General features: G+C 42.0%; 1 protein-coding gene across 1 annotated transcript in view; it reads right to left on the minus strand.

Annotated features, from left to right (window-relative positions):
• Window positions 1-1,350: 1,350 nt before the first annotated feature.
• The window catches only part of LOC121629920 (multidrug resistance-associated protein 1-like), a 155,894-nt gene continuing 142,551 nt past the window's right edge, over window positions 1,351-14,693 (minus strand). Inside the window, exons 28-31 of the mRNA XM_041969847.1 lie at window positions 13,688-13,846; window positions 11,701-11,867; window positions 2,746-2,940; window positions 1,351-1,904 (exon numbers count right to left, since the gene is read on the minus strand). Of these exons, the coding sequence (XP_041825781.1) occupies window positions 1,796-1,904; window positions 2,746-2,940; window positions 11,701-11,867; window positions 13,688-13,846 (630 nt within the window). The 3' untranslated portion in view covers window positions 1,351-1,795. The remainder of the gene's footprint in view (window positions 1,905-2,745; window positions 2,941-11,700; window positions 11,868-13,687; window positions 13,847-14,693) is intronic.

The following is a 14,693-nucleotide window of genomic DNA, read 5'->3' on the forward strand; positions in this document are numbered from 1 at the left end:
GAAAAAGTGCCAAAGAGGCCCTGCAAAAATGCACATTTTAGTTTTTGAAGGTCCTTGACCATCTCGGGGCCCCCAACTACTCTGGCCCCGATACTTCTCCAACTTGACCAGCTCCAAACCATCCTCTGAGCGAGCTGATGCCTGAGACTGTGTGGTAGGTTGGCCACAGTAAACAGGGCCCTTGGTCAAGACTGCCTCTTACTGGCAACAAAATGCCTCATGAATTCAATTTCAATACTGCATCGTGCCTTCACTTATTGTTTAGAATTCAGGCAGATGAACAATTATTACACATTTTCTCCTAAACCTGAGCCGGCTTTGTCAGACCCAAGTACCCCAACTGACGTGGCGTGACCCCACACCCACTTCTCCACCACTCTTTGCCCTATAATGTCCCCTGCCCCTTTTTTCGCCTAAAAAATGCATCATTAATGTCATTACAGAGAGGGAAAGCAAGCCTTTTTATTTAGGACGTTTCCAAAATATCTGCAATTGTTAATAAATTTGTTTATTAGTTCTGGCTCATATGACAACTCATACAATCATAAATAAAAAAAAGATGTTTACAATAACTGTGTATTGTCTTTAAATGAAAAAAACTTAAAGTAAGCCCATATTAGCTCTTCTACCTGTTGTTCTTCACAGAGCTGGAAGCCCACATTGTATTAAATTCTGGTAATGTAGATTTGGAAATCTTAAAAAACGTGATTCTGGATCAGTGTGATCAAATCAAATGCCCCTTTGAACAACAGGGTTAAAAGTACAATGGATTACATCATCCTCCATCATGAAAAAAATGGACTCCCAAATCCAGATAGCTTTTATCAGGATTAAATCTTTTGAAATGGCCCTCTATGATAAAAGAGATCCTTCTGACCCTCGACAGATAACTTCCCATCACCTTGACCCATTCAGGCCACACTCCCAAGTTCTCCATATCTTATTAGTGTTCCATTTTCATTTGTGAAGTAATTCTGTGTGTGTCTGTTCCTTGGGTGCGGAACAACTTTTGCCATGAAAGAAAGTACCAGAACACTGAAACTGGAAAACCAGGAGAATACATTTAATTTAGTTTATTAGCCACCTCAGATTTCAAACATACACGTTTTAGAGCTTGTTCGATGCAGACTCACTACAATTATCTTTAGCATTGACATGTTTTTCTATCGAAACTTTGAATATGAGCTCAATGTAAAGTTTGAGATTGGGCAGCTGGAAATAAAATTTTGAAAATAACCTGTTTGCATTTGTAAATAGAAACCATGAACAGGATGTTTGCAAAAGATTTATAATTTTTTTTTTCCAAGAACATTAAGATTTTTTTTACAACCATGGAAATTATTTTCTGCACATTTGCAAACATTAATTATTTGGGCAGTTTTTTACCCGATCACAAAACTTTATTTAAAAATAGAAACTCTAAAGTTCATTTACAGTTGCAAAATTATGACTTTATATTGAGGCCATATTTGAACATGTGAAATAAGAATTTACTATTTAAAAGATTAGCTTAGGCTGACCACTTACATCTGGCAAGAAACGCTTGGAAAAGCTTCTGTTGGCTTTTGTTGATCCAAATAATCTTTTGAGACATCCTGGATAACATGTTCATAGATAACATTTGTAAAAACATCAGCTGGCCCTTCTGGGGACACCAAATCTCTAGTTGTCACATTTTAGTCATAGAATGATTGTAAATAATCTCACATTTAGACAATTCTACTCTATTATTTTCTATTGTATTCTATTCAAGACAATTCTAGATGTTAATCAAAGATTTGTTCACTATTAGATGTCACACCAAACCAGCCTCACCACACATCTGATAGAAGAGACCCTGAAGATGGATGAGCTGAGACGGTGAGTTCATCTCTGCTATGGAGCCTTGGTCCATAACAATAACCCTGCAGAGAGAGACACCAAGGGCCAGAGACAAGACACAAGGTCAGGGACAAGAGGACAGAGACAAGATACTCCAAGAAATGAACACCAGTTGGCAGGAATAAAACATTAAATTTTGAAAAAAATTTTATTACTTCATATTTGATTTTTATTTCTAGGAATCCTTCTAAACCATCATCATCATTAAAGTGATTGTGTGGGGGTCTAGTCTTTATAATACATGCCTCTTGTCTTTATTTGACATCTTTATTTTTCAAACAGGAACAAATATGCAACCTGAATGAGTGATAAAGAAAACTCACAGTAGATTCATGAGGCATAGAGCAATATTTATCGTTATATTCAAGGAAGAAATGAAGGAACGGTTACAGGTATGTAGGGAGGTACAATAGAAAGGAAAAGAAGAAAAGGGGATAAGACATATTTTATTCAAAATGTTCAGCAGCTCCCAGATATCTGCACATTCAAACCTTCATAAAACCGGTGAACAAATAAAGCAAATGACAGTAAACTAAGGATGGCAGACTGGAGCATATGGTATTGAAAATGGAAGGATGGATGGATGGATTCTATCACAATGATAAGTTGCATTCCTCTCTTGCTTTTATTTAATCAGAAGATATCTTTAACTCTGCTGCTGGAATTTTACTGATCTTTAGAGTCATTCATAAATTTTGTATTAGAAGATTGTAACAGAGAAATCTGACAGAAGTTAAAATCTGAGACCCCTAAAGGTGGAAACACTGAATGTCTCAGTGAAAAAAATTCGTAGTCTGAGCAAATATTTGGAGAAAGGCACAATGACCTAAAAGCTGTGATATGTGATCAGCACCATGAGCCTACCTGGTGTAGTCCATGATGGTGTTGAGGCGGTGAGCAATTGTGAGGATGGTGCAGTCTTTAAACTCGGTACGAATAGTGGACTGGATCAACTGGTCTGTCCTCAGATCCACAGCTGCTGTAGCTTCATCCAGCACTAAGATCCTGGTCTTCCGCAACAAAGCTCTGGCCAAACAAAGCAGCTGACGCTGGCCCAGACTGGAGAAAAAACAAGATATACTACAGGTGTCATAAGCTTAATTTGCACCAACGGGTCGGGACGGTTGGGGTGAGGAAGTGGTCTGTAAACTGTAACCTCATTGCGTTTCCACAGGAACTGTAACCTTAGCTGAGAGGCGGAGCATCAACCGGATAGCGATAGATGTCTCAGCTACATAAAAGCATGACACCATCACAGCTCAGTGCCTTCCTTAGGGGAACCAGAACCAAAACACGACTCAGAAACAAAGGAGGAGGATTGAGGTCATAAACCGGCTATGTTCTTTCTTCTTGGCAGTGCTTTGTGACGCCATTTTAACGGAGATTTAATCATCAGAAAGAAAAGCTGTTGCTCTGAACAAGAAGACGTCTCTGCTTTGTTTTTATACCAGGTTGCACGGAGAGTAGCTTTTTCTCCAACCAATCGGCAGACTGCAGTGTTTCATATTCCACCATTTTGGGTCAAGTCGGTTATATTTGTACCCCAATGGAAGGGTCCCAACTAAGTAGGATGAGTTGGGTCAGATTTTAAGGAAACCTTCCCAGTTTTCACATGTGGAAACACAAAAAATGCACCCCAACTCTACCCGCCCTAACCTGCACCTGTCCATGGAAACAGGCCTATATACAGCATGGTCCCAGGACTAAAAATTTGATCTCGGGACTAAAACTTGGTCTCAGGACTGAAAACTTTTTCCAGGACTACAATCTGGTCCAAGGACCGAGACCTTTACAGAGGGTTTAAATGCACCTGTTGTCACTTGTGACTTTTCTAATTGGCTGGTTATTTTCTGATATGTTACGGTCACATGACTTAAACTGAAAGCTGTATAACCTCCTAGTAAGGAAAGTTTGTTCTGGATCATGTTAGGCATGTTAGGCCTGTAACCCCTCCTTCATTTAAAGGTATTTTTCCCGCTGAAGATGGGACAGCTTCTTTCACACCCATACAACATGTCCCCTGGAACAAGGACATGTCTGTCCTCAGGTTCTATAATCTTTGGGTGAGGAACCTCGGGGGTTGGATCTCTTCAGTTTATTCATGAACCTGTGGAGCAGTGGTTTGCTCCACATTCCATTTAATTTATTTCTTTATTTCAGGCAGTCTCATTCATGGTAAAAATAAGCACAAAAGCAAAACAAGAGACATGCAAGTCTGTCGATAGTCAAATAAACCAAAAGTAGAAACAAAAAAAAAATGCAAAAAAATAGCAAACAATATATTGCCTGAAAGGGAGTGGGAAGAAGAAAACTCATGTAGCATTAGGCCCAGGACTTTGGTTATCAACAGTGGGACATCTTCTGCTTTTCCTTCCCCATCCTATCTTCATGTTTTACAACCCACAAGAAATTCCTGTTCACCACCAGATGGAAAATTGTTGACCTAACACTGGGTTCTCAGCCTACACAAACTTTGCATTCAGAGGACATTTGATTTGCAATCAGACCTAAAAACTTCACTCATTAACTTCAAAAGAAGAAACATTCTTAAGCTGATTAATTCCAGGACTGAGTGTCAGCCATACCAAGGAACATCTCAACCGTTTTGTTGATTAACGACACTTAAGGCAATCGTCCCCAGACATTAACTAAAAATTAAAATGTTATATACAATAATCGAACATCCACTTCAACTTCTTCATGAACATCTGTGAAGTAAAAACTGGCTTTTCGCAACTTTACTTCTTATGACAGCAGGTCACGTCGCTTGCTCCAAAAGGACTTGTATGAATGAGCTGGAAGGCTATTCTGCTCACATTTATCCACAAAATCGCGATATGCCTTCTGTGGTTTGACCTTGTCGTTGAGATTAATGAAAGACAGCTCCAATGCACTCCAACGCTTGCTTGTGTTAGCGGGCATGAACACGCTTCTTGAACACTTGGGTTTCTGTTGTAGGTCTTCGTCCCCCAGGTATGGCAAAGACTCGTCCTCTGGCACTCTGTCTTCTCTATACTCCTTTGGCAGTGGCTTGGGACCTGGGTTTACAGACAGACGATAGGGCACTGTGTAGTGGAGCTTCCACACAGTTAGGCCAAACACTTTTGGGAAATAGCTGGAGGACAGAATGACCAGCTTCTGAAGGTCAGCTTGTGACACACCCATGTCAACGATCATGATCTTCAACTTGTCATATGACACAAACACCCTGTTAATTAGAAGACCGACACAGGAAATGAAGACCAGCACTTTGAAATGCTGGTCCTTGCCCATGTTCTTTGGCAATCGCTCCATCACTGTGGCCAACCATGGCATTCCATGCTCTCGGTACAGCTCCAGTACGAGCATATGACAGGCCACGCCGTTCAATCTCCACACAGATGTCCCCTGCAACGCTGGCAGCCTTACTCAGTAAGGAAGGTTCATCAGTACCCTTGTGAATTTCAACGAAGTCGGTGAAGTTCCAGGTGGCACGATGTCCTCCACGTAGGTCTCTGTATTTGATGTCTGGAAAGAAAGTTATGTTAAGTGCCTTGAGGCCAGTGGTCAGACACTCACTCACATCATGTCCAGATTCTTGGACAAGTTGCCTGGCCCTTGTGAAAGTTAGTGGACGGGGGAAGGATTGACGAGTTGCCAGGCCTTGCACAAGTGCCTCGATTGTCATGGCACCCTTTAGGCGGCCCGGGCACTCAGGCCCTTTCAGTCCGGTGAGAGGTATGCGGTCGTTCCGCTGGTACAAGTCCTGGATGAGCACCAGAACCAGGGCAGGTCCTATGACTATCGGAACACTGCTGAGGGTATTAGTGAGAGGGAAGACACGATTGATCCGCACCTTTTGCAGATCATCCCGAGTCCAGTGGTTGAGTGGGGGAGGTCCCTCCAGCACTGCACCCCCATTGAATGGACCAAGAGCCATAAAGCCCCGCCGATGGGTCTCACTCCACTGGTGAACAGAGCTGGTCCCGACAGACAGAGACAATGCCCGATCAGCATGGCACAGAGGGTGACCGAAGAACAACTCCTCGAGGCACAACTCCGCCTGGAATGCCCTCCATGAAGCCTCAAAACCTCCCTTTCCCCTATGAGCACTATGGAGTTGCTCCAAAACCCTGACCATGTGGGAAGCACAGTCGTGGAGAACATCGTTGACTGAAGGTTTACCCTCTTCACATGTAAAAGGGACGAGTACTGTGTTTTCCCTTAGGAAATTTTTTATTTTTCCTTTGCAAAACATACTCTTGGCTTTGAAGGTCTGCTCAAATCTCTCTGCGTGTGGCTGAAATGGTGAAAATGCCACCACCTGCTCCATTCGCAGTGCAAAGCGGCACTTCAACTTTCGGGACAAATCATCGAAGTGCTGGATGTACTCATATGCCCGGTTGGACATGGCTTGGTGATAGTTCGGATGTGACAGACCGCATGTTACTATGTCCCCACTCACGGGATGCAGGAAGGATGACTTGATGTGGACATATGGGCTATCCACGTAAAACTGCAAAAACGTGATTGTCTCATCCTTGAAGAGCTCTAACAGAACAGGACTCACATCTAACGGCTGATGACTGAAGTCAGTCTGGAAGTTCACAGCCTCGTGCATTCCCAAGCAGCTGAAGAACTGCGAACGGGGACCAACCAAATCCTCCAAGCCAGATCTGGACCAAAAAACAGTAGTGCAAGGGTTCAAGGGGATGAGGTTGTGCCCAACGTGAACACTCACAGAGTGGATGTCCTCCAATTCAAACAACTCCCCCAGATCAAGATCCTCTGGGGACTTTTGTCCAAATCTGGACACAACAGGGAGAAGCTTTAAAACCCCTCCGCTGTTACACATCTCCAGTGCCAGGGCCAGCTGATGAAGTATGAACCTCTGATCTTGTGGGAGTATGTTCATCTTCCCTTTCTCAAACAGTGTGTTTTTAAGTACTGTTGGGCGAGACATGTCTTCAGGTGGTAGCATCTGTAGATTGCCAAGGAAGGTAGCGATGGTGTTGTTGGCAATATTAACTGTGATGCGGTTGCGGTACTCCTTTCCACGCAACACCACCTCATTCACATCATACTCTGTATCAGGTACAGAGATTAGGTTGAGGAAATAACCGCCATCCAGTAATCCAGATTCACAAGCACGGCAGCTTGTAGAGCCTTCACACCGTTGGAGGTTTTTCAGAATGTGCCAGCCATTCATGAGAGAGCCCGTTGTGTATGTGGACAAGTTCAGGTAAGGCAGGGCCAGTTTGATTCCTGACATTTTGTCCATTTGACATACAAGCCCATCGATATCATAGAGCCAAGGAGCCAAGGAAGCGGTACAGGCGGATGCGCCACATGGCCCCGGACGCGTGGATACCTTGCTCATCTCCCTGTGCCTCACGGTTCCCGAGTTATGAGCTTAAGACCGATTTTGTCCAGAAGCCAAAATTCAGCTGTGAAGGGGGGTAAGGGCCATGGACCCTAACCCCCCGCGTCTTTTCAGCTCAGAGCTTGGCTAAAAATTTTCCCGAGCAGCTAGAAGGTCGAGGGAGGGCTCATCTGAAAGCTCTGGACCTCCAGCATCCAGAAACGTTGGAACCACGGCGCTGTGACGCACCGTTCGTCCGCTAGAGGCCGCCAAAGGTACGTGGTTCCCACGCCAATTAAGGTTTATATCTACGGTTGGGAAAGTGGTAGAGGAGGGACAGAGGTATCAATGGAAAGGTCTGGGTGTGCTCTAACACATATTAGAGAGGCAAGCCAGTAGGACGAGGTTTGTGCAAAAGTGTGTCAGATCGGAGCGGGAACCGTCGGATCGTGTTCGGGGGCTCACGCTGAATCCATAGGTACCCCACATGTCCACATTGCACCTACCGCTCGGCCGCTAAAGAATTAACAAAGATCGGCCAAAACCGACCCGAACTTAAGTTCATAACTCTGGACAGGAAGGTGCTAGAGACTTGAAACCAACACCGTTGGACAGGTCTCGGAGTGCGCTTTCAGTCCATAAAAGGTCCGACGGCACTTTCCCGCCTTAAGTGGGCGTGGCCTAAGAAAAACGCCATATCTCGGGAACGGTAAGAGATAAAAATGCGGGACTAACACCAGCGTGTTCAGCATGGTCGAAATAGGGGGGGTAGACCCAGGTTTCATAACTATTAGACGTTCTTTCGATGAGTCAGTGTCCAAAGTCCTGTGAAATGTATGTCGTAATTAGCCACAAACATACTTACCTGTTGGCTCTCTATCAGGAACTCCTTTTTACTTACCTTCTGATGAAGCCATCTGTCTTTTGAACAATTAACCTATATCTCGGGAACGGAAGGTCGTAGAGAGAAACCGAGGGCCCCGTTGTAAATCACCCAACCTGGACTCTCTTCCCCCATTCAGGACTCCGAGAACATTCCTCCCCACATCTGTACTTTTTAAGTGTCAGAGAAAATAACTTTTCTCTTGCAGGACTGTTTTGAACTAAGTTCTTAAAATTGCCTTAAATGTCTGATTTCTGTAATAATGAATGTTTAAAATAATTCCACAGGAAACCACCAATGTGACTTGAACGGGTTTTCTGCGATGTACTGTCACAGAGTTTCAATTAAATGGATTCTTACCATGGATCAACATCTCCTCCTGCTGGCCATTTTAAGGTTTGCTACCGGGATCACAAACAAAACTTTAAATAGTTTACAGAAACTTTTATCCGTAAATATCCATAACAGAACAGATAGTGTGTGATTGTAAATATGAACTTCCTTTACAGGTAATGGATCCTCAAAGTATATTTTGTTCTGTCAATGAAGTGGTATAAATGTGTTTATATCTCATGAATAATTAACTGCTTATAATAATTGAAAGTTGTGTGTGTTTCACCTCCAAACAGGATATTCATTTGTTTTTATGAAATGTATTTTATAATGTACTTTCTGTTTGACTGGCATATGGGAAAATAAGTTTAATCTTACATAGTGATTAAACATCTAGGCCTTTGTATGTAAATGAAGCCAATCGCGCCAATATTCTACACTGTGATTGGCCTAACCTCGCCAAACCCCGTCTTAGCCAGTAAATATTATCAGAAAACATAGAGATTTCAAGTTAGAAGAAAGAAGAAAAAGAAGGAGTCAAGAAGAAAGAAAGAGGAGAGAGAATAGGTAGAAGAAAAAAAATGGAAAATTCATTAGAACGTTCAACTTAGTTTTTGTCTTTTGTTCGTGTTCATTAGTTTGTTTTTGATATTTTTGCTCAAAGCAGCCCAAACCCATTGCTACGCAACCAAGATATACAACTTTTGTATCCAGCGCGAGAGATATTCCAACTTGTTGCATTTTTATTACTTTTCCTTTTTGAGAAGAACTTTGGGAAAGTCAGTCCACTCCCTCTCACACCTGGAGAATAAAGACTCCTACATCAGGATGCTCTTTATTGACTACAGCTCTGCATTCAATATGGTCATCCCTCACAAGCTCACCCACAAACTGTTCTCCCTCGGACTACACCCCATCCTCTGTGACTGGCTTCTAGACTCTCTGACTGGCAGGCCTCAGTCTGTCAGGATAGGGAACAGAACCTCAGTCAGTATCATCACAAATGTTGGCACACCACAGGGGTGTGTTCTCAGTCCCATCCTCTACACCCTGTTCACCCACGACTGTGCAGCCTCCCACAAGGACAACATCATCTGAAGTTTGCAGACGACACCTCTGTGATAGGACGCATCACAGGTGGGGACAAAGCAGCCTACAGGAGGGAGGTGGCCTCTCTGGTGACGTGGTGTGAGGACAACAATCTCACCCTCAACACAGACAAGACCATGGAGATGATAGTGGACATGAGGAAGGAGAGGAACCCTCATCATCCACTGCTTATCCGCGGGCTGGAAGTGGAGAGGGTGAGCAGCTTCAAATATCTGGGGGTCCACATCAGTGAGGACCTCACCTGGACACTTAACACCACACAGCTGGTGAAGAAGGCTCAGCAGCAGCTGTACTTCCTGAGAAGGCTGAGGAAGTTCGGCATGTCACCGAAGATCTTCAGCAACTTCTACAGCTGCCTCGTTGAGTCAATCCTGACCAGCTGCATCACCGTGTGGTACGGCAGCTCTACTGTCACGGACCGCAAACGCCTGCAGAGAGTGGTGAAGACTGCATCTAAGATCACCAGGACTCCCCTTCCCTCTCTGCAGAGCATCTACCAGCGCAGAGTCCACAGGAGAGCTGCCTCCATCATCAAAGACCCCACCCACCCTCAACATGGACTGTTCACTCTCCTCCCCTCAGACCGGAGGTACAGGAGTATGAAATGCAGGACTAGCAGACTCAGAAACTCTTTCTTTCCCTCAGCCATCAGACTCCTTAACAGCTAACAGCAGACTGGAGTCTGTAACAATGGACTGTACATTTACACATACTTACTGTTTACATTATCAATGCACCTTATTATTATTATTCAGTATTTGCACATGTATCATACCGTCTACCTCATGACAGTTCTTTTTTTGCACAATAAATCATTCAATGCTGAATGTTGCACAGTTTATGTAGCACGCTGCACATTATGTACTGTTGCAAATATTTCTTAAACATTATTATTCATTTACTCATTTACATTTTATCCTTAGATTTAAGTAACTACTCATTTACATTTTATCCTTAGAGTTTAGTAACATTCATTAGGCTCTGCTTTTAATTAATAGAGCTACATTATTATATAGTGGTTGTTATTCCTTCACAGCTTACAGACAGTGCATTCACAAACAGGACACAAACTCATACAGGGTTACTGAGTTCAATACTGAGAAAATAACAAGGGACCTTGAAAATGTTCTGGATGTCCAGTAGGGAGTGGTTGTAAATATTGTTGTATCTCCTTACTTATCTATTCACTCCTTGCAGAAACGGAATTTCCCAGTAACTCAGAGAGTTACAAGTAAGAGCTCCAAGTGAGACCGAACCGAGCTTCCAACTGCGTCTAGCCAAAGTTCATTTAGTAATCCCTTAATTCAGCTGACGATTCTAAATTGCTTTGCCAAATTCCCGTTTACTCCGTTAGGTTCTGACCAAAATTTACTAAATGCTGCTCCTTAGTTAGTTAATTTTCCCATATTCCAAACTGCGTAAGATCCAGATATTATTTTCTTTTTAATCTCTGATTTAATTTGATTTCAATTTTCACCCTTGTTTATTTCATTTTCCTGCTTCATTTCCACTGTCTTTTAAGCTGGTTCACCCTCCCAGTGCAACAGAAGGCTGGCAGAGTCTCTAAAGCTATATTGATAATTTCATAATTCCTGACATTGATTTCTCTTTGCTGTTAATTGATTATTGGTGTTTAATAAATGGTTTACTTTACTGAAATTTAGAGGCATTTCCGTGGTTAATTTTGGATGGAATCAAGGTCCCTTCAGAAGTTGAATTCGTGACTTCACATATGAGAATTAGACTGAATTAAAATCAATCATTTTATTAAAACCCCACTCACGGTTTTCTCTTCTGGACTGTGGATTACTTAATCAGCTTATACAGAAGAGTGGTGCCCTACTTCGAGGAAAATCACAATTATAAGGTTTCATTAATTTTGATATTAATTTCTACCATCAAGGTTTTACATTAATATCGAGGCATTACTTATGTACTCCCATACCACTTTGCATTTCAAATTGCAGCCACAACTTTTGTGCTACACTCATAAACAAGTTAAGTTCTAACAGTAGGTACAATAGACAACAGTTGTTAATGGAATATTTAAACACAGTTCAGCTTGTGTTTGGATGTTGTAGGATGATTCTGGCCAGGATAGTTGGAAATCTCTATATACTTGGATCTATCTTTTCCAGGTGTGATGACCTACCTGAGGTTTTCACCTCCTTCGCTACACTGATAGTTCAGTTTTTGGGGCAGTGCCGATACAAAGCTGCTGAGGTGAGCCAGTTCCAGAGCTTTCCACAAATCTTCATCTGAACATGTTTCAAAGGGATCCAAATTCATCCTGAGAGAACCAGAGAACAGAACTGGGTCCTAGAAGAGAGAGATTAGAGGAATCATTTCAAATGACCACCAAACATGGCACAGAATTGTTGGGTGGATGGAGTTTTTGGTATTTATGTATCAAGTTTTTCTAACATAAACAAGAAAAACAAGCAAAAAGAGGAAAGAAAAATGAAACCATCACCCCTCCTTTACACCGAGTGTGTGTGTGGCACGTTATGGCTGTGCCTTGGCCTCCGCTGCTATTCGTGGCTGTTTTAGTCAACGATTTAGTTTCCACCGAGTGCACCGCAGCACGTATCAGAAGCATCTCAGAAGCGCATTGTCACAGCTCTCCAGTAAATTTACCCACCAAGTTTATTTTGACGTTCCACGCACCCAGAATGCATCAATTTCCACAGTTCAGATAGGGGCAGACAGGAAATCTGACACAGGTGCAGTGTAAAAGCGTCCAGTATTTTTCAAAATAGCTCACATGCAGATTTGTGCTGCTAGACCATGAAAACATTACATGTTTAACCGGTCAGGGGGTCTCCATGTTTCTCCAACAACAAAGAAAAAACATATATTACATTTCCATCTTGAATTTGTTCATTAAATGGTCTTAAACATGCTTGATGTTACCAAAGTATTTCATTTCATCACTCAGATTATTGCATAAAAATTCATTCAATTTCAATTGGTAGGAGAACGATGGACCTGTTTCCTGTAAGAAAACCTGGGCTCCCTCCTGAGCTTTATCGTATGTTTTTTCAGGAAGGTAAACTATGGACACACATCAGGTTTATGTTTTCTTTATTCCTAATAATTTCTGTCATTCCCTTTCAAAATTAGATTACATTACAGTCATTTAGCTGATGCTTCTCTCCAAAGCTACTTACATTTAAAGGTAGTTAGGCAGTAGGTTTAAGGATCTTGCCTAGGGACCCAACTAGAAGGAGTTAAAATTTGTCCCCTGGTTATTTGGATACTTTTCAGGAATTACACTGTACATGAAATGTGCCATAACTTACAACCCTTATTGCTGACATATGTTGGATCTGGGTTGGTTTAATATGAGTTAACCCATACTTCTACACGGTAGGTCCTTTATGAAGGAAGAGTTCAAGGTGAGGCTTGAATGGGGAGGTTTCCAGTTCTGTATACAACTGCAACTAATTTTGAAAGTTTTCAATTTACATAATTTATATGTGATTATTTTTTTCTGCAACTGTGTAATTACCTTTCCAGATTTCCTTTGTTTGAGTCAATTTGATGATGGCCAAAATGATGAATTTAGTTTTGTTTACATTAGGTGAGTTTATTTTCGTCACACCATCTCGTCAGCATTATCAGTTCCTTTTCCACAATATCCAGGAGTTCCTGCAGGTTATCTCCATCACAAAATAAATTTGTGTCACCCATAAAGAAAACAGCTTTCAGATTTTAGGTTAAGGATAAATAGGGATGAATTTAAATCATCTTGAAAATGAATATATTTTCCAATATTATTTTAAAACTGCTAGCAATGAATTAGGGTTATAATTCAAAAGCCAATGTTTGTCTCCTGATTTGTAAATTGATATAATTTTAACTAATCTCATCTACTAATCTATCTAATCAATCTATTAATTGTAAATACACTGGTTATTAGGGACTGATTACAGATGAAAGGCTTTGCATGTTAGGGTTAATACATGTAGTCAATTCCAGTCTGTTGATTGGGTGATAAAAACATCTGAAATGCTAAAATTTCTCACAGCAGAAATGTTCAGACTCTTTGGTCGGTGACTTAGATTTCCCATATCTTGCAGGATTCACATTTATGTGGAACCGTGTGAAAAACTTTGTGTACAGCTCCATGTACTGACCTGGGGAATGATGGTAATTCTGGATCTGAGATCATGAAGGCCAATCTGGGCAATATCAATCCCGTCGATTAAGATTCGTCCTTTTGCTGCCTCTTGAATCCTAAAGATTCCCAAAGTAAGAGATGATTTTCCTGCTCCCGTCCTTCCTACGATCCCAACCTAAAGATTAATTATATAAAATCAGTGCATAATCACAGAAATCTTAAAATGTATTAAACTGTTTCACTAAGCTCTTTGATCGCTTCACAAAAACTTAGTTCTCTTGGCTTCTATCAGTCTTACCTTAGGAACTGGCTGCTACTCCCTCCAAGCTGAATCTCTTTAAATCTAATTGGAGGAAGTACCCTACCTACCGGCCATCTCATTTATATATTCATGGCTTCAGGACACCACACTACTGCTAGTTAAACAGCTACTCCTTAATACGGATTTATTGTGACGTGGCATCTGCATTACTGCTGTAGGCTCAGTGTAGCTCCGCAGAGGCTCGACCCACACCTCTTCCAGACCTGGCATGCACCTCTGCTACGCAGACGGTTACATGGAGGTACTCCCTTATGATTGGTCAGTTTGGGATCACATATTGCCAGATATCTGGATCTTCTCGTTGAGTTTGTGTGGTAACCACCATTTTTAAAAACAAGAACCAGTGGTACAAGTTGATGAGAGGCTGATTGAATTATTTTTTCATTTTCTTCTACAAGCTAATAAAGACACTGAACCACACTGGACGCCATTGTTGTTTTAAAACAGGAAATACCTACCAAACTGAAGTGAACCATCAAAAGAACTCAGACCTGGTGAGTCTACTGGCCGATACCACCCCTGCTGCCACCTTCAGATTAGGAGGAGAAACTGCAACATCACACCAAAACAATGTGTACCCCCTACGCTCGAGCACCAAAGGAAAATCACCAGCGTCAGCTACGCCGTAACCGACTGCACACAGACTCCATGCGAGCATAAATCTGCCTTTACATTGTCTCTCCATGAAACCAGTGCAGAT

Source organism: Melanotaenia boesemani, chromosome 19 (assembly GCF_017639745.1).
Source record: "Melanotaenia boesemani isolate fMelBoe1 chromosome 19, fMelBoe1.pri, whole genome shotgun sequence".
Taxonomy (NCBI): Eukaryota; Metazoa; Chordata; class Actinopteri; order Atheriniformes; family Melanotaeniidae; genus Melanotaenia; species Melanotaenia boesemani.